Source organism: Rhineura floridana, chromosome 14 (genome assembly GCF_030035675.1).
Source record: "Rhineura floridana isolate rRhiFlo1 chromosome 14, rRhiFlo1.hap2, whole genome shotgun sequence".
Classification (NCBI taxonomy): Eukaryota; Metazoa; Chordata; class Lepidosauria; order Squamata; family Rhineuridae; genus Rhineura; species Rhineura floridana.
This window is the reverse complement of record NC_084493.1, coordinates 14,198,642-14,218,705: the sequence shown is the minus strand read 5'-3', so window position 1 is coordinate 14,218,705 and position 20,064 is coordinate 14,198,642. Positions and strand designations below refer to the sequence as shown.

Here is a 20,064-nt window from a genome sequence, read left to right as displayed (position 1 = left end):
ACAAGATCCTGCACAAAGAAAATGAGCTTGTCATGGTTCTAGCCTCGCCTTCTCCTTGAAGTACTAATTATCTATATGCAAGAATTTATTTATTTATGGGGAGCATTTGATCCCGTGACCTCGCTCTGCAATCTGATATGGTATAGTCCAACAAGAGCTTGTGACATGATTCTGCTGATTGTGTAGCTCGGCTCTGAGATAGAGATTAATCTAAATCCTTGCCATAAGCAGCTCAAGAAACTGAATTGGGATGACTATTTCAAAGTGTCCTCCCTTTTGTAAAATGTGTTTTGAATCACCACCCCTACTCTTTTCTGTTTCTCCCTATGACTTTCCTTCTTACGATAGCGGAAGCTAACAATATTTCTTTAACATCATTCTCCACCAAGCAATTTGTGAGATTGGACACACTGCCACACAAATATCCACAATTAATTAAATTCAGAGATATTTGCAGCTCAAAAATGTTTTATTAAATGCCGTGCCAAGGACATTCCTTTAAGTCCGTGGAGCTTTATTTAAAATGGTGTTTTGTATCTCAGGATCTTGGCATGCTAACTGGCAACCAAGTCCAAGAAAAGACGTTTTGCGTTAAGTTTGAACCAATAGTTATGCTAGCTCCTATTTTGTTTGCTGCGTGGTTTTTAATGCAAAGCTAAGGCATTCAGCCAAGCGGCCAGAAAAAGCAGTAAAACCCAAGGAGATGCTTGCATTGAGGACCTACACCTCCTTCAAGTTCACTGTCCCTAACCTGTCTCTTAATTCAAGTCTCCAAACAATTAGCAGCGGCACAAGGCCTCCCAGGTGATCAGTGGTTCAGAGAAAATCCTGTCTCCACCACCTATATACTGTAAGGGGCTCCCAGTGGTCATATAGTCGAGCCCTTTCCTCAAAAGCTATATATTCATACCCCGAGGCCTCCCCAGCCAAACAGCCCATTCTAGACCAAACAATGCCACAAGTAGACAGCAGATGCACTGCAAAATGCTTCTCGTTTTTTCTGCGTCTCTACCTAAGATTGTTTTTAATACACATCTAAAATGTAAACTGTGCATATGACAAATACATGCACCACACATGTGCCCTCTTCATAATAATATGAGTTCTGTTGCATCAGATGTAGAGTGTGCGTATGATAAACGCATGTATCACACGTGCGCACTCTTCATAGTAATGTAAGAAGAGTCCTGTTGCATCAGACCTAGAGGCTCCTTGGGGTAACAACAGTCACAAGCCAGGATGCCTCTGAGAAGCCTACAAGTGGGATGTGCCAGCCCCCTCCCAACATTGTTTGTCCCCCAGTAACTGGCATTCAGAGAGTGATGCACTGCCTCTGAATAAGGCTATATTTAGTCATCACAGTTAGCAGCTGCTATGCATTTCTCTATAAGTCTCCAAGCAGGTGGCCACCACCACATCCTTCAACAGCAAGTTCCATCATTTGACAATGGTGTTGGGTGAAAGAGCACTTCCTCTCACCTGGGTTGGCTAGAGCTCCCCCACTGAGCACGGACATGGTGCCAAAACGCTTTTGGAACTATGGGAGCTTTCAAAAGCAGACGATGATATGGCATGGAGGACTGATGTTCGTGGGGAGTGGGTAAGTAAAAAAAGAAAGAAACCTGGCTTGGCACGGATCCGGGACCTTATGTACAATACGTTTTTTGCCAAGTTTCCTCCAATATTAAATCAATGATATTAAAGTTCGCTCCCCTCTTTTAAAACATGAAAGGAATACATGGATTTAGGTTGGGGAATTGCACATCTATGCAATGCAACGACTCTTATGGATTTTTTTTTTTCACATGCAGACACAGTGGCTGCAACTCTAAATGTGCTTATGCTGGCAGAGCCCCACTGAGCTCAGCAGGGTTCTGCCGCTGCCAGAGCAAGCACATTCGGGACTGTAGCCATTACCTGTTTGCACAAAAGACCAGTCAGATGCCTAATTAGTTATTATTTTACATGTACGCTTACTGCCCTTAAAGGCGCTTTCAAAAACAACCACATAATCAAACTGTAGACACCCGTCTCAAGACTTCTAGCAATGAGGGAAAATGGGAAAGACAGACAGAAAGAAAAAAACTCCTGCGCACACTGGATCACTTTAATAATAACAGTACTAAGATTAAAATCCTATGCACACTTACTTTGGAATGCAGGCCTTGTTTCTGAGTAAATATGCATAAAATTGAACTACACTGCATAAATGTGTAGGGGAGTCCTGTAGCTCAGTGGCACAGCATCTGCTTTCCAAGCAGAAAGTCCCAGGCTTAATCCCTGGCAACTCCAGGAAATGCTGGGAATGTCCCCCATTTGAAACCTGGCAGAGCTGCTGCCAGTCGGTGTAGGCAATGCTGAGCTAGATAGACCATTGGTCTCATTCATTGGTATAAGGGAATGTCTCATGTTCCTTTGGGAAAGGTCAGTGGTAGAGCATCTAGTTTGCATACAGAGGGTCCCAGGCTCAGTCTTCAGCATCTCCAAGTAGGACCGGGAGAGGCCCCTGCCTGAAACCCTGGAGAACCGCTGCCAGTCAGTGTAAGTAATACTGAGCTAGATGGATCAATGGATCTGACTCAGTTTAAGGCAGCTTCCTTAAGCTAAACTTGGAAATAAATTTCAGGGGCTCATAAAAATCCCTGAATTCTTCTTGATCTCAGATCTAAGCTGCAGAAGAATTACTGACTTGCTTGTATCCATCTCTGCCAACAACCTTCCCGAGTCCCAAAAGCAAGAGCACTGCTAGGTCCGTAAAAGGTATAGTCCCCTGACACAAATGTGTATGAAATTTGCATATGCTCATTTATGTGTATAGATAGAAATTTAGGCTGACTTTCAGAGAGAAAGATAGCCTGTAAGCAAAGTAAAGAACAATAACAACCACCCTAACAGCGATTAGGTAACACCAAATTCACCAAAGCTGGCTCCCAGATACTGGCTGCTACTGCATGTCTTCAGTCAGAAACTGGCTGTATACACACCATTCACTTAAAGTACGTCTAAAGGACATGACTTTCCCCAAAGAATCCTGGGAACTGTAGTTTACTCCTCACCGAGCATCCTTAACAAGCTACAGTTCCCAGGATTCTTTGGGGGGCGTCATGTGCTTTAAATGGATGGTGTGTATGAAGCCACTGTCAAATACTGATTCCCTGCAATGAGTCAATTGTATATGGAAGATCAAATATGGAATGAATATTCAAGCATTCAGAAAATCTGGGTCGCGCATTGGTGCGGTTGTGCTATTTTTGTAAAGCATACCCTACACGCAGTTTGGTAATAATAATAGTAAATCTGGACCCAGGCAAGCAGGAAGAGCATTTCTTACTGTTGCAGGCACTCATGCGACAAGGCCTTGAAAGTGGGGGCACCGGGAGGTCACTGCACATAGATCCGTTTAATGTGACATGCTGGCCTTTGGCTGTGAGCTTCTGGCAGGTGGGTTTCCTTCTTTGCACCCCAACGCCACAACTTACAGAGCACTACAAAAGAAATGAAGCAATCAAGGTGAATTTGGTGTCCTGCTCCATGCGTAAAAAGGTAATGGTAAAGGTGTCCCTGCACTTGTAGTGCGAGTCGTTTCCGACTCTTAGGGTGACGTCTTGCGACATTTACTAGGCAGGCCGTATATATGGGGTGGGATTGCCAGTTCCTTCCCTGGCCTTTCTTTACCCCCCAGCATATGCCGGGTACTCATTTTACCGACCACGGATGGATGGAAGGCTGAGTGGACCTCGACCCCTTTTACCGGAGATTCGACTTCCTCCTTCCGTTGGAATCGAACTCCGGCCGTGAGCAGAGCTTTTGGCTGCGTTACTGCCGCTTACCACTCTGTGCCACGGAGGATCCATGCTCCATGCGTACTAACTTTAAATAAAGGAGGTCTGTTCCCCACCGTTGTCAAGGACTGCTCTGTCACAGGGATCCCCTTGTTAATTAAAATTAGAGATGGAAAGATCTGTCCGTTTCTGTTCTCTCCGTTTCTCATTGTTCCAATCTTAAATTCGGTTCTCCACATTTCTGCAGCAATTTACAATTTTCTTAGAAAAATAATCCTCATGAAAACTCTTCAGTGTTTTAGTGCAAATTTCTCCTAATAAGCACATTTTTGTAGGCAGTTTTGACTAACGTCCACATTTTTGCAAGCAATTTCTCCTAATGTAATGCATTTCCGCATGTTGTTTTCATTCATATATTCATTTTTATGCACACTTTCCCTATACATTTTTGTCAACATCGCTTGGTTGGGAAACTGCATCATAAAATTCAAATATGTGTGAATATTTCGAAGGATGTTTTGTTTCTGTAACAGAGAATCTGATACATTTGGCTTGAAATACAAACTGAATAGAATTTCGCGTCCATCCCTAATTAATAATAATAATAATAATAAAATTTTATTTTTAGGCCGCCTATCTGGCCGAATGAACGGCCACTCTAGGCAGCGTAATGCACCCTCTTCCAAGGAAGCATTTACCACCGCCATGATCCCTTCGCTCAGTCTCTCTTTGCAGCCCACAATGAGCCACGTGGGGCAAGGGTCAAACAAACAAGTGGTCGGTCTCACCTTGTCCACTTCCTCAGAGGGAAGAGGCTGAAACCGATCCCACCGGACCGGATCGCAACTGATCGCCTCTGGACCGCTTCCTGTGTCCACGGCGTGCGGAATTACGCTCTTCAGGCGATCGATTTTATCAGCAAAATGTTTCGCAAATGCGTCACAGGAGGCTTTAGAGTGCTCCATGGGTTCCTGGGCAGCTGGACCGACCACACTTCGGACCACTTGGAACAACCTCCTGGGACAACATTCTGCGGATGCAATAGAGGCAGCAAAGAAGCCCTTCTTTGCTGCCTTTGTTGCCACTTGGTAGGCTGCTATTGCTGCTCTAACCAGTGTCCAATCGTCCTCGGAGCGAGACTTCCGCCACCGGCGTTCTAGCCATCTCACCTCCTGCCTCAAACCGCGCAACCGTGGTGTATACCATGGTGCGGTCTGAGTTCTATTCAGGGGGAGAGGACGTTTCGGAGCCACCCGGTCTATTGCCCCGGTGAGCTCCCTATTCTACTCTGTCACCAAGGTTTCGACCGGGCGGCCTTCAGACAGCTCCAAATCTCCCAGCGCATTCAGGAATCCAATTGGCTCCATCAGGCATCTGGGGCGGACCATCTGAATCGGTCCCTGCCCCCTGCGGAGGGTGTGTGGCAATAAGAGGTCCATTTTCACCAGATAGTGATCTGACCATGACAATTAAGATAGGTGTGCATCAGAGAGCATTTGACAGAAATTGAACTTAGGGGAGGGGCTGCTGTAGATGCATCTTTGACATTCACTCCTGTTTCAAGCTACTCACCCTAGACCATTCTCCCACTATCAGCTGTGGAGGGCAGTCTGTTTTCGCACAAGGTTTCTGAGTGGACAATCTAGGTTCATGGCATCTCTCGTCAGTGAGTCTCAGAAAGCTTCCATCCATCAACAACTGCTGGCAAGTCACTTTACGATTCTGGGTTCCTCCACCGCATGTATGGGAACACTAAGGAAAATGAGGAAGAGACTAAGAGAAATCAGGGCAATGCACAGACACTTCTTCATAAATTCATGGCGCTGCCTCTGGTCACAGTTGTCAAACGCAACACCTTGGTGGTTAGGGTCAGATTAGCACAAATGGTTTAGGCCAGAGCTGCACTTGCTTGGATTGCTTGGCTACGATAATCTCTATAGTATCTGAGGCCTGGCGTCAGTGGGGTAGTGGCAAATTCAGAAGTACAGGATCCCTTCATGATAGTCACACTACGCCCCTAACAGCTACACCCATTTTCACTTTCTTTTATCTCCCTTGCTTTACGTGTCATCTCTGAATCCACTCAACTACAATAGAAATCCCTAGGAGCCAATCAGCATGAAAGGGGAGGTTGTGTGTTAACTACTGAGGAGAGTCTTCTCAGGGGCCGACTCACCTCCTTTCACTCTGATTGGCTTCAATCAGCACAAAAGGACAAGGACTCTTTCTTGTGGCTAACACGCTCCCTTTTCACACTGGTTGGCTCATGCTGGGATCCTGCTACCAAAAAAGTAAGGGGTCTAACAACCCACTGAGACCCTGGACAACTACACCCCTGCCTGACATATACACATAGTAGCAGCCAGCAGCGCTGCCTTGCTCTTCCCAACACTGTGCGTTGCTGCTGGTTACCGAGAGGGAGAGAGGCAAGGCAGTGGGAAGCTCAGCATGGTGCAAGCTCCCCGCTGTCTTGCCCCTCCTACTCTCAGTAACGACCAGCAATGTGCGGTGTCGAGAAGCCGGAAGAGCAATGCAGCCCCAGCTGTACAGCCCCGCTGGCCCTTAGTGCATGCAAACATTAGCTGAGCCATTCTTGGGCTGAATGGACTTCCAGGAGATCACATGAATGAATGTTCCACCATTTTTTTTTTAAAAAAACTTCTCTCCGTACAGAAAAAAACACTACCTATTGAAGAGAAGGATTCAAACCTAACATTCTCCCTGATACGCTAGCTTTTGTATATTTTTATTTATTCGTTCATTCACTCACTCATTCATTCATAGACCACCCTTCATCCAATTAATATCACAGACCGGTTTGCAAAATAATGACAAACAATTGAAACACTATCCTTAAAACTGTTAACCATTCAACACGGATAAAACCAAGTGTGTTCAACTCATCAGGCCTGTATGGCAAATTCTAAGAGTGATACGGATGATTCAACCAAAACATCCATACCAGCCAAAGGCCTCGGTAAATAGGTGCTCAACGATGAAAACTCAATAGTGGGCTAATGGATGCACATCCAAAGGCAGGGAGTTTGACAAGTGGGGCATCACCTCAGAGAAGGCCTATCTCAGGCCACTGCACAGTGAGCGGCACTATCAGCAGGACCGCAAGATGGGCCTCCCCACAAGGCCTTTGTTGGTAGATATAGGGAGAAGCATCCCTCCCCGTGTTAGGGCCCCAAGTTCTTTATGATTAGATAAGTCAGCATCAAGACCTTGAATTGGGCCTGATAGTGCAGTTTCTTGAGAATCAATGATTTATTACTCTGGTTTGATGTACTGTTCAGCACTCCAGTGATTACATTTTGCACAAGCTGCAACTTCTGGACTGACTTTAAGGCTCCAGTGCCCCACACAGAGCACTTTATAGTAGCCTAAACATGAGGTTACCAGACCATAGGTCACTATGGCAAATTAATGGCCACAGTTGGCAATCCAGCCAGAGCTGAAAATAGGTGCTCTTAACCACTGTGGCCACCTGGACCTTCAGGGACAAAGTTGGATCCAAGAATTGCCCAGATCTGCGCCTTAAGGGCCCATATATGTAGGCAACTTGGTTTTTATTAAGTATCAAATTATGTGATCTTGCATCTCAGCCTGAACTGGTACAACAGGTTTACCATTTTGTCTCGCATTTCTGTGAAATAGGCCTAATGACTGTGCCTTTCATCCAGGGAAAGCCTCTGAAATTCAAATATTTTATTTAATCTAGAAAGCTCATTTACTGAAAAAATGAAGATTGAAGACACTTCTGCTCCAGGAACAGTGCATTGTCAGCAGCATCTGAACAACAATGAGCATTAACTCTATTTGGAGGTTACTCTATGTCAGGGATGGGGAACCTATGGCCCTCCAGATGTTGCTGGACTACAAATCCAGATGTTGTTGGACTGCAACATAGTTTTCCATTCCACCCTGTATTCATGCAGCACCGTTTCCATTCCTCTGCAGTTCGTCTTCTGCCAAAAAAGGGCATTATTTGTCTCGCTGTCTGCTGCGGTGAAATTATGTAACTTACGTAATTTACATAATAAATTACATTGTCATTTCATCATTCCACCCCATGCATTTCAATGCAAAGGACACAGAATGCAATTTTATTCACTAGATTGGTTTCTGTTCCAGATGTGGGATGAATAAATAAGTATCGGCAATTCCCATTCCCATTTTCACTGGAATTTTCCAACATCCCTAGCTGAAGCTGATGAGAGCTGGAGTTCAGCAACATCTGGAGGGCCACAGGTTCCCCATCCCTAACCCATCATACCTGTTGCCATTCTTCAACATGCCAAACTGGGGGACAATCAATCTGGTTGCAAGCTTGCAAAGAGTGAGGCTTTTTGTCTTTGCAGTTTTCAGACCCAACAACTGATCCTCTGGGTTGCTGGCAGAGCACCTCTCTTGTCTGGATTCCAACACCGCAAGTGGCAGAACACTGTCTCCAGGGCCCCACCTGCCACCTGTTCCAAGAGATTATCAAAAGAGCACCCTAAGCAAGCAACACTGGGAATGACAAGACAGAAGGAGCTGCTTTGATAAACGATCCCACAGAAAGCAAAGGCCAGAACTGCTCTCTCGCTCCCTCTCTTTCAGAGCACTCACTATGCATGGCACAAGGCACATTTATTTAACTATGTGACACATTTTTATCTTTTACCCTGTTTTTAAGCAGGAAAGGCTCCCAGAACAGCTGACAAAGATCTGTGAGTGTTTTTTGGTTGACATTAAAACAAAATGATGATGATGATGTAGTAAGACAGACAGTCATCTAAAAGAAACGACACACAAGGAAAAAAGGGATGGGGAGTGAAGAGGAAAGCCAGCCAGCCCAGGCACTGCATTTTAAAATTACAGTTCTGATAATGACCAGCTAATAGCTCAGGTAGCCTGACTTGAATGGCAAGTACTAGGTGACCGCTGAGGGGAAGTCAAAGGTGGTTGGCCTCTTGGCAGAATCACTGGCATAGTCCTGCTTTCCTTCTCTCTTCTGCAGCCTGAAGGAATGGCTGCGGCTAAGAAACAGACTGAGAGGGGCCAAAGCAGCAGCTCTTTATTAACTTAGTTAACAAAATTTATATCCTGCTTGATTGTAATAAAACCTCTAAGCAGTTTACAAAACAACCCCTCAAACATTAAAATAAAAGACAGATACAAACAGGTATTTAAAAAACGTTCAAAACATAATTAAAACCAATAGTAAGCTAAAAAGATACAGATTTTGATCTCAGTTTCTACATGTCCGGATAGGCTTGCTTAAAGAAAAATGTTTCAAGCAGGTGCCGAAATGATGTCAATGGGCAGGGAGTTCCAGGGAGGGAGGCAGGGAGGTGCTCCCACACTAACAGACCAGCTTCTTGCAAATGTGAAACAAGCATTATGTGGCACCTTTAACGGTGCCAGTTCAGCAAATTAAAGTGGTTGAGCAGGCATGTGTGGGGAGCTTGGAAAAGTTACTTTTTTGAACTACAACTCCCATCAGCCCAATCCAGTGGCCATGCTGGCTGGGGCTGATGGGAGTTGTAGTTCAAAAAAGTAACTTTTCCAAGCTCTGGTGAGGCTTATGAAGGATTGCAGCACAATCCTTACTGCAGCCAGCAGGATGCAGAGCGGGGGTTTCTGTCAAGTCAGCTGCTCTGCTTGGTGTACTACATCACAGTTAGAGCACTGGCTTCCAAGGCTATCCCACATGTCTCCTGGAACGCATTAAGCAATGCATGGCACTGCACGGCACTGAGGTGTCACGGCATGGAGGGGGAGGCTGTCCTGTGCCAAACTCTTCCCTTTGCAGGTGGCAAGAGTACAGAATGCATTTCACGCTCAAAAGCTGAATATGTCATGTAAATGGCAAAGCTGAATATTCATGAATATTTGATTCAGAGCTAGTTACTTATTTAGGACACTTATGTTAACAGAAGTATAGTTTCCAAATCGCGTGAAGTATTCCCCTCTGTTTGGCACTGGTTAGGCCTCATTTTGAGTACTGCATCCAGTTCTGGATGCCGCACTTTAAGAAGGATGCAGACAAACTCGAACAGGTTCAGAGGAGGGCATCGAGGATGATCAGGGGACTGGAAACAAAGCCCTATGAGGAGAGACTGAAAGAAATGGGCATGTTTAGCCCTGAGAAGAAAAGACTGAGGGGAGACATGATCGCACTCTTCAAGTACTTGAAAGATTGCCACACGGAGGAGGGCCAGGATCTCTTCTCGATAATCTCAGAGTGCAGGACATGAAATAAAAGGCTCAAGTTACAGGAAACTAGATTTCAACTGAACATCAGGAAAGACTTCCTAACTGTTAGAACGGTACAACAATGGAACCAACTGTCTAGGGAGGTGGTGGGCTGTCCAACACTGGAGGTATCCAAGAGGCAGCTGGACAGCCACCTGTCAGGGATGCTGTAAGTTGGATTCCAGCAATAAGCAGGAGGTTGGATTCAATGGCCTTATAGGCCCCTTCCAACTCTACTGTGCTATGATATCCTGCTATATAGCCCTGAGGGGTTCTCAAAGGAGGCTAATAAATAATCTTAGAATGGAAACATTACATTCAAGTCTGGTATCAGTAACAGAGAATAATTTAGTGTCCCTGTATTGCCAGGATTATTCAAGGTGGCACTTCATGCCCTCATTCTTGGTCTCATCTGCTGTTGTGCTTTGTTCTCTGCCTACTAGGCAGCAGATCCCACCGTGGCCCTGGGAGGCAAGGGAGTGGCTCTGAGCATAAGAACGTAAAAGGAGCCCTGCTGGATCAGGCCAGTGGCCCAACTAGTCCAACATCCTCTTTTCACAGTGCCTAACTAGATGCCCGCAGGAAGCCCACAAGCAGGACCTGAGTACAATAGCGCTCTCCCTCTGCTGGGACAAATTCCAGCAGCTGGAACTCCCTGAGCCCATGATGGAGGCAAGCCTTCCCCTGCTGGTGGACGTAGACATTCTACCTAAAGATTGGCCTTGTTCAACAGGCTGGTAAGAAAAAAAATGATGGAGATGTGCAGTCACTTCCCCATCCCCACTTCTCCATTCCCACAGTCCTCACCCTGCCAACCATCACTGAGACCCATGCCTCAGGCAGTACTCTGTTCCACCAAATTCAACAGGAAACACAGGTAACTTAGTCACCCCTCAGCTTCCTAACTCTTCCTTGTGTTGAGTTTCCCAGTCATATGAGAATGGGGCGGAATGCTGAGGGAAGCAGGCAAAAGGATGGGAGAGTGGTGATGGCAGTAGGGGTGCTTTTGCATAGGCCTCTGATCCACAGTGGCTGCCTGCCATGTTCAATTACCCAAAATGCAATGCTGGGAGAGCGGAGCGGAACATTGAGAAAAACTGATCGAGAGACAAAATGTTTCAAGAAGCAATCTTTACGGTTTTCACTGTGACGAGAAAACTGCCATTGACATTTTCTTCAGACAGCAAGCCCTTGTCCCATCAGAATGGGACCTCTTTTTGCTGACCCCAGACAGAGATCTCTCAAGTGCTTGTTGGCAAGGTTTCCACAATGCAGAGTCTTACCTTGGGGGACAAAGCCTGGTGTTACACACACGACTCATTGCCGGGGGCCTCTTTGAACTATCGCACAGACTATCATTTACGGTTTGCTTTGTCTGCTCGTGTAGACACACGGCAATGGCTTCCTGAGTTCCTAGATTGTTAAAAGAAATTACACGTAAGAAATATCTCGACATGCAGAACGGCAGAAAAGTTACAGTTATAAAGCACACAGTCTCAAGCCATAATCTAAACCAGAGGTGGCTAACTCCCAGATCAGGGACCTGATCAAACCTTTGAGGCAATTCTTTGCTGTTTCCACCCACCCCACCCAAGACCCCATTGCTTTTGACACCAGCAGCAAAAAAAAAGGGGGGGGGAATGACACAGCACTGAGATGAATGGAGCTCAGCATGCTAATGTAATGGTAAGGATGAGCGAGACATTCGATTCCATTTCCATTTCGAGCCAAATCTATCAAATTCACTCTTTCCCAAACAATTTATGTTTTTGTTATGTGCCTTCAAGTCAATTACGACTTATGGCAGCCCTATGAATCAGAGACTTCCAATGGTATCTGTCGTGAACCACCCTGTTCAGATCTTATAAGTTCAGGTCTGTGGCTTCCTTTATGGAATCAATCCATCTCTTGTTTGGCCTTCCTCTTTTTCTACTCCCTTCTGTTTTTCCCAGCATTATTGTCTTTTCTAGTGAATCATGTCTTCTCATGATGTGTCCAAAGTATGATAACCTCAGTTTCATCATTTTAGCTTTATGTGAACTAAAACACAGCCATCCTTCCAAATTCTCACTTATTCGAATTTTGCAATGCAGTTCACCAACCGAACGATGATTACAAAAATGCATACGTTAGGGGAAAATGTGCATAAAAATAAAAGTAACATATAAAAATGCATTATATGATGAGAAATGGCTTGCAAACATTAGTCAAAACTGCCTAAAAAATGTGTATTAGGAGAAATTTGCTGGAGAATTTTCATGAGGATTTAAAAAAAAAAAGACACACAAATTGCTACCAAAAGGTGGGGAACTGGATTTAAGATTGGAAAAATGAGAAACTGAGGGAACCTAAATGGATAGATCTTTCCATCCCTAGCTAATGGTAACGCAAATTGTCAGCTCCCTGGTCATCAGATTCACCATTTCATAAGCAGAGAGGGTTGCCCCCTCCTCAACTGATTTGCATGGTTCAGCCAAGGAGGAGGGATTGCCTGCCTGTATGTGTGTGTTTTCAAGAGTACACATGCAAATCTGGGGTGGTCACTTCCATGTAACCCATGTAAACGTCCTTGACCCAGTAATCCCTTAAGGTTCTGGAGGCTCCAACGCATAATCTGAATTCAAATTCACGATACCCACCTCACCTCTCCCCCCCCAACCTGCTTGGTCCCTGGGTATGCCTGAATGATGAATAGAGGGGCTGTGTTTGCATAGGTGCTGAGCCAGTGCTCAGCTCTGATCCACAATGGCTGCCTTACCCAAAATGCAATGCCTAACCTAAAATTTGGTTCCCATCCAGAACTGACACTGCTGCCCATATCATTGGGGATGGGGAGGCAACGTGCAGCGGCAAGCAACAGTACTGTGGGGCCTTGGTTGGAGTCAGGTGCGGAACCCACTGGCAGCTCCATGCTGAGGACCTACTGCAGTTTGGTGCTGGCCCCAAGCAGCAGCGGCAACTGTGTCCCCAGAGTGTGGGAGGCTGATAATCGGGACCACAACGGGTCCCAGTGAGGGCATCTTGACTGAGCAAAACCTGGAGAGGAATGAGGACCCAATTTAAAGAGCAAAAGGGGTTGTGGATGAAAGGAATCCCTCCCCCCCTCTATATGCCCTCAGATCATTGCTCCAGGCTCTTTTCTCCCAGCTGGACTCATTTCTGGGACCAGAGTCCAACTGAGAGAAAAGTATTTGGGAGGACAGAACGCGTCCCCTTTGCTCCTATGGAAGGGGACAACAGTATGGCCACAGAGTACCCATTTTGCATACAGGTTCAATCCCTGCTTATACCCAACTTAAAAGGATGTAAAAGGTAGCAGGTTGTGTGACAGGCCGGTCGCTGGAGCTGCTGCTAATGAGAGTACACAACACTGAGCTGGATGAACAGTTTGATAGTATAAGGCAGTTTCCGCAGAGAGAAGGGAGTGTAGCTCAGGGGCAGAGGACACCCTTTCCACACTGCAGATCCTAGGCTCGACCCCCGGCAGTGGAGGCTAGTCTATTAGATTAAATCGGGCCCCACCCCACCAACCTCAGTCACTCTCAGTCAGCCCCCACCTGCCTTTTTATTTACACCCAGTCCAGGGGTGGCCCTGGCTGTCAGCTTCCTGCTGCCCTTGTAGAACTCCGCAGGGAGGAGGGTGGAGAGAACACTAGAATAAATTGGCTCTGCCTGCCATTGGCTCAGGCTCCATCTAGGTCCCAGGCTGTGGTCTGAAGGCACATGAGGCCAGCACCCTGCTGAAGCTAAGCAGGGTTAGGTCTGGTCAGTGCCTGGATGGGAGACCGCCTGGGAACCATGTGTAAGCCGCCTTGGGTTTCATGAAAAGAAAGGCGGGGTATAAATGTAATAAATAAATTAAAATAAAATAAATCTACTGTTGGGCTCCCAGCCTTCTGCCCTGCCTGTCCTAATGGGCCCAGCCACCACTGACCCCTGGCATCCCCAGATATGGCTGGAATAGACCCTCCACCACTGGAATGCTGCTGCTCTGTTGAGACAGCACTGACCTAGACGTACCAATGGTCTAACCTGGTATAAGGCAGCTTGCCCTGCAATTAGAGCACAGCCTGCCACCATAATATTTCTTTATTTATTACATTTAGACCCCACCTTTCTTTTCATGATAGAAACCTCAGGTGGCTTACATATGGCTCCCACGTGGTCTCTCATCCAGGCACTGACCAGACCTGACCCTACTTAGCTTCAGCAGGGTGCTGGCCTCAGGTGCCTTCAGACCTGTGGCCCTGAGTTGCGAGTCTCTTGGCCCTGAACGTCTGGAACACTACCTGTAAGCTGCACACCTCATCTCATTATATGGAAAGCTCTGCTAGCAAATCAAGGGCACAGTTCATTCCACAGACGGCGAAGTTGCCTCAGAAATCTCATGTATGTACAGCCCAATAAAACAAGACGTCATTACCACGGTCATACTGAATGAAATGCACCAAAGTTCATTCCACTAGTGGTACTATGTGGTGGCAGGGGCGGGGGTGCGTTCTAATGTGATACGCAAGACCGAAAATGGTCATAGTTCAGGGAATCTGTTTCCTTCCTTCAAAATGCATGTTCCCCTTGTGGCTTCAGAGGGGCTACAAATCTGATTTCAGGACAGCTTAATATTTCTCTTTTGTTAAAAGATTTGCAAGGTTTCAAGCACCTTTGTATTTTCACTGCATTCCCTAATAAAAATCCAGAGCCTTGTTATTTGTGTAGAATATATTAAAGCCTCGAGTTTTATTCATTTTTTTTAACCTGTACAACAGCTAGACAATTATTGTCATAAATACCTCTTTTCCTAATTCATCATGAAGGGTTTTCTCAACACTCTGTTGGTCGCTAAAAAGGCCTGTTTTTATTTTTAGCTCACTCTATGGAAATACTCAGGAGTCAGGACTGGAAAATGCCTCTCCTTTCCCCCGGTTAGTAGTGCATGTTTTATGATTTCCAGTAATTGGTTAGAGCATGGGTGAGGGCTTTTGTTCCTAGATATGAGTGACAAGTGTTTTTTTATAATGGGATCCTAACCACTTCCATCTGTCCCTAATCATTCAAAATTGTATTATGTCATAACTGGACATTACCCATGGCATAGGAGGGAACAGGCCGAGCTGCAATTTGGGAAGGAGATTTTGGCAAGGATACCTTGTCCTTCATTAACAGATTAACCACACTTGATATTACGCCATGAATATTGCAGCAACCTTTCTCGAAAGCAGCAAAATACGCTTACCGTGATTATCAGAGCAGGCCAATGATATCTCCCAAGGAGTGGCAGCTCGGGGCACAGTATATGTTTTGCATGTATAAGGTTCGGTCCCCAAGCATCTCCCGTTAACAGAGCTTCAGGTAGTGAAGCAAAGAAAAGAATGCTGTGTGAGCCCCTAGAGAGTCTAGGAGGCCAACAGTGGATTAGATAAACTGCTGGCCTGACTCTTTTTGGCACGTGCATTTCACTAATTTATGACACATTTTCTCAGAAGATCAAGGATTGCCTTTCTATTTTGTTTGTTTTTAATCTTCTGGTTTTTCTTCCAGCGTATTTCGCATGCATGCACAGACAGAGGGATATATGCTACACTGAAGAAATATGGATATCTTGCAAATTTCTCTTTGAAAGTATGGGTGCAAAACAGAGCTATTATTTTCCTAGAGGAGGCAATGTGGTGCCTTCCAGATGCTGTTGGACTCCAATGAGGAATAATGGAGAATTCAGATGAAAATGGAAACGGAAACTGCCAATATTCGCTTATTCGCCCAGTGCCCAGAACAGAAATCAATCCAGTGGCTATGATTGACATTTGCCATTGTTGTTGCTTTCAGTCCACAAATGATACATAATTAGCTATGTCCCCCCTACTGCCATATCTACATTGGGTTTCCTTTGCAGTGAAATGAATGGATGGAATAATGTAATGAACAAAAAAATAGTATCGGCGGTGTGATGCACATGTGCATCCTGTGTCACCTGAATACCATTGATATTCATGGCCCATCTAGCTCAGTATTGCTGACACTGGCTCTTCAGAGTTTCAGATGGCAATCTTTCCCAACCCTGCCTGCAGATGCTAGGGTTGAGCCTGGATTCTTCTTCATAAAGACCATGTGTTCAACCACCAGAGCTTGGAAAAGTTACTTTTTTGAACTACAGCTCCCATCAGCCTAATCCAGTGGCCATGTTGCCTAGGGCTGATGGGAGTTGTAGTTCAAAAAAGTAACTTTTCCAAGCTCTGTCAACCACTGACCAACAGTCTGATTTGCCGTGAATCAGGCAGTGGGGGAACAAAGAGGACTGTTCAAGAGAGCAAGCTTTACCTTCAATGTGAACTGGTGTGCTTTGGATCATAGACAAAAAGTTTTAAAAGAAATTGCTTGCAGCCTGCATGGCTGTTCATAACGCTTGAAAAACCTTTAACATTAATAGATTAAAACAATACCTCCAACACACGTAGCTGAGCATGGAGTAAAGCCAATGTATTCCCAGTCATAGATGGCCTCTTCAGCACCTTCAGAGTGTGAAAGTTCTGGGATGAACGTGACAGGATCGCCATCACATGATTCCAGGCGGCAACTGCGTTCAGTCACCGGTTTGGGTTCTTCACACTCTTCATCAGGCAGCTCCACCTCAGTCTGAGTAAATGCGAGATAAATACGGCACTTCACACCACGCATCTGAATACCGTGACCACAAGAAGCACTGCAAGGGGACCATGGCTCAGGGATAAACCTGCAATTAAACCATAGCGTAAGAAAACCGGACAATAACAGCTGGACATTTTTCTTTATTTAAGCGCCTCAGTGACAAAAGCAAAACAGTTTTTCCTGTGTCTGCAGAAGTGGAAAACTGCCGTAGCCGATGCACGTGCAGCACTTGCAGAGCAGAGACATGTGGTCCAGGTGGCAGTTGCAATGGTATGTAGATGCTCTGCACATGCTAGCATGGGACAAGAACCTTTCAAGCGGTGGTGGGGAACCTGTGGATTCCCTTTTGAAAGCAAGTAATCTCACATTTTAAAAAGGATGATGTGTTGCTTTCTTTTTCCAGAGTTGAAAAAGTCCAGATGTTGTTGGACTGCAACTTCCTCCCTGACCATTGGCTAAGCTGGCTGGGGATGATGGAGTCCAACAACATCTGGAGGGCCATAGGTTTCCCATGTCTGTTTTAAAAGTTATGGCAGCTGCACAGAACATAAGAAGAGATGGGCTAATCTGTCCATTTCGGTTTCTTGCAGTTTCTCATTTTTCCAGTCTCAAATTCAGTCCTCCACATGTCCACTTCAGTTTGTGAATTTTGTTTTTTAAAAAGTCCTTACGAAAATTCATCAGTGTTTGGTGTCAATTTTTCTCTTAATATACACATTTTTGTAAGCAATTTTACCTTGTATTTTGTATATTTTCACTAATATATGCATTCATATGCACACCTTATCCATCCATCCATCCATCCATCCATCCATCCATCCATCCATCTATCCATCTATCTATCTATCTATCTATCTATTAAATTTATATACCACCTTTTATCACGAGACCCCAGGGTGATTTACAGCATAGAAAATAACAAACAATATATGCCAATAATTAACACAATATCTATACCATACAAAAAGTAAAGCAATTATAATAAGAATAAACTATGCAGACGATACCATACTACTAGCAGAAACCAGTAATGATTTGAAACGAATGCTGATGAAAGTTAAAGAGGAAAGCACAAAAGCAGGACTGCAGCTGAACGTCAAAAAGACTAAAGTAATGTCAACAGAAGATTTATGTAACTTTACAGTTGACAATGAGGACATTGAACTTGTCAAGGATGATCAATACCTCGGCACAGTCATTAACCAAAATGGAGACAATAATCAAGAAATCAGAAGAAGGCTAGGACTGGGGAGGGCAGCTATGAGAGAACTAGGAAAGGTCCTCAAATGCAAAGATGTATCACTGAATACTAAAGTCAGGATCATTCAGACCATAGTATTCTCGATCTTTATGTATGGATGTGAAAGTTGGACAGTGAAAAAATGGATAAGAGAAAAATCAACTCATTTGAAATGTGATGTTGGAGGAGAGCTTTGCACATACCATGGACTGCAAAAAAGACCAATAATTGGGTGTTAGAACAAATTAAACCAGAACTGTCACTAGCAGCTAAAATGGTGAAAAGTAGGTTATCATACTTTGGACGCATCATGAGAAGACATGATTCACTAGAAAAGAGAATAATACTGGGAAAAACAGAAGGGAGTAGAAAAAGAGGAAGGCCAAACAAGAGATGGATTCATTCCATAAAGGAAGCCACAGACCTGAACTTACAAGATTTAAACAGGGTGATTCATGACAGATGCACTTGGAGGTCACTGATTTATAGAGTCGCCATAAGTCGTAATCGACTTGAAGGCACATAACAACAATAAGAATAAATCTATAATAAAACACAAAATCTTAGATTCAGCTGTAAAGCATAGTGCAAATATAACAGCAACATCCCAAGAAATAAGGGAGGGGAAAATCAGGAGCCGGGTACATAAAATACAAAAACAATGTACAAGTACATCATCTATTGCCTATACCAGTGGTTCCCAACCTGGGGGCCGGGACCCCTGGGGGGCCACAAAGTAATCCAGAGGGGGCCGTGAACAGTAAAGAAATGAATTATTTATTAATTTTTTTAAAAAGTCTTCACTCCCTCAACACTGTCTGCTTTCCACTGCTGCTGCAGATGACACCTCCCCCTTGCTCCAAACGAGAGGGGAGGCCTTTTGCTGAAGTGCCAGAGCGTCTTTCAGGCGCACTAAGGGCAGGCATCTGCCTATAAAATACATGGCAGATGGCAAAGGAGGCTGAGGGTGGAGCTACCAGGAAGAAGAGGGGATTACTATCACTGATTCCCGTCTCCTTGCATTGCCGCTACTGGCAACACCCTTACTTAGAATGAGAGGAGAGGGCTTTTGGTGAAGCAAAAAGAAGCAAGCCTGCGAAGAAAGGCTGCTTTCCCCCTTCCTTCCTGGCAGCCAGCCTGCCTCCCTGGGGGGAGGGGGTCACAATTTTTTTTCAGCTTATAAAGGGGGTCCCGTGCTCATAAAGGTTGGGAACCACTGGCCTATACAAAAGTAGTGCTTAATTCCTTTCCCCCGCCCTTACAGAAAAGGGTACACCTGACAATTAAATACACACACACACACAGATGTTGCTAACCTTACCCTAGCCCAGCCTTTCCCAACCAGTGTGCCTCCAGATGTTGTTGGACCACAACTCCCATCAGCCTCAGCCAATGGCTGAGGATGATGGGAGTTGTGGTCCAACAACATCTGGAGGCACACCGGTTGGGAAAGGCTGCCCTAGCGTATACATTTTTGTACATATTACTTGGCTGGAGAACTGCGCTGCAACTTTTGGACAAGTGCACATTTTGAAGGATGGCTGTGTTTCAGTTTGTCAATATTGGTTTGGAAGGTGAGAATGAGGTATGTTTGCCTTTAAATGTGAGCTGAATCAGATCGCTCCTTCATCCCTACTTATAGGCCAGTGTTAGCCATGACTGGCAGTGGCTGTCCAGGGTCTCCCACAGTGAGAGGCCTTTTACACCATCTGTTAATCCTTTAATTGGAAACGCCAGGAATTCAAGTGGGAACCTTCTGCATGCAAATTTATGTGCTCTCCCACTGAGCTGCTGTTACTCCCAACTCCCATTACCAGTAGGTGTTTTTCAGTGGAGCTGCACACAAACAGCTTCATGCCTAAAGTAGCTCCAATATTGCTCCCAGCAGATGCTAAAGAACACTCAAGAGGAAGGCAAGTTCCAAGGCTGGGAAGCCATTGCCAAAACTAGGAAAGGGTGAGAATTCTTATTCAGGTTTCATTACATGCTGGATTTCTTAAATTCACACTTTCCGAAACAATATGGGAACTGAAACAGAGGCAATCTTTGAAATGTGCACTTATTTGACTTTTGTGGTGCAGTTCGCCAACCAAACAATGTTTACAGAAATGCATATGTTAGGGGAACGTGCGCATGAAAATGAATATATGAATTAAA

The 20,064-nt window shown here is 45.0% G+C and overlaps 1 protein-coding gene across 6 annotated transcripts in view; it reads right to left on the bottom strand.

The window, feature by feature from the left end:
• The window catches only part of ADAMTSL3 (ADAMTS like 3), a 300,162-nt gene that overhangs the window by 47,434 nt on the left and 232,664 nt on the right, over positions 1 to 20,064 (bottom strand). For all 6 annotated transcript variants that reach the window (XM_061594994.1, XM_061594995.1, XM_061594997.1 and 3 more), the window contains 5 exons: positions 16,463 to 16,752; positions 11,309 to 11,438; positions 8,062 to 8,254; positions 5,355 to 5,534; positions 3,332 to 3,485 (listed from right to left, as the gene is read on the bottom strand). In XM_061594994.1, the coding sequence (XP_061450978.1) occupies positions 3,332 to 3,485; positions 5,355 to 5,534; positions 8,062 to 8,254; positions 11,309 to 11,438; positions 16,463 to 16,752 (947 nt within the window). The remainder of the gene's footprint in view (positions 1 to 3,331; positions 3,486 to 5,354; positions 5,535 to 8,061; positions 8,255 to 11,308; positions 11,439 to 16,462; positions 16,753 to 20,064) is intronic.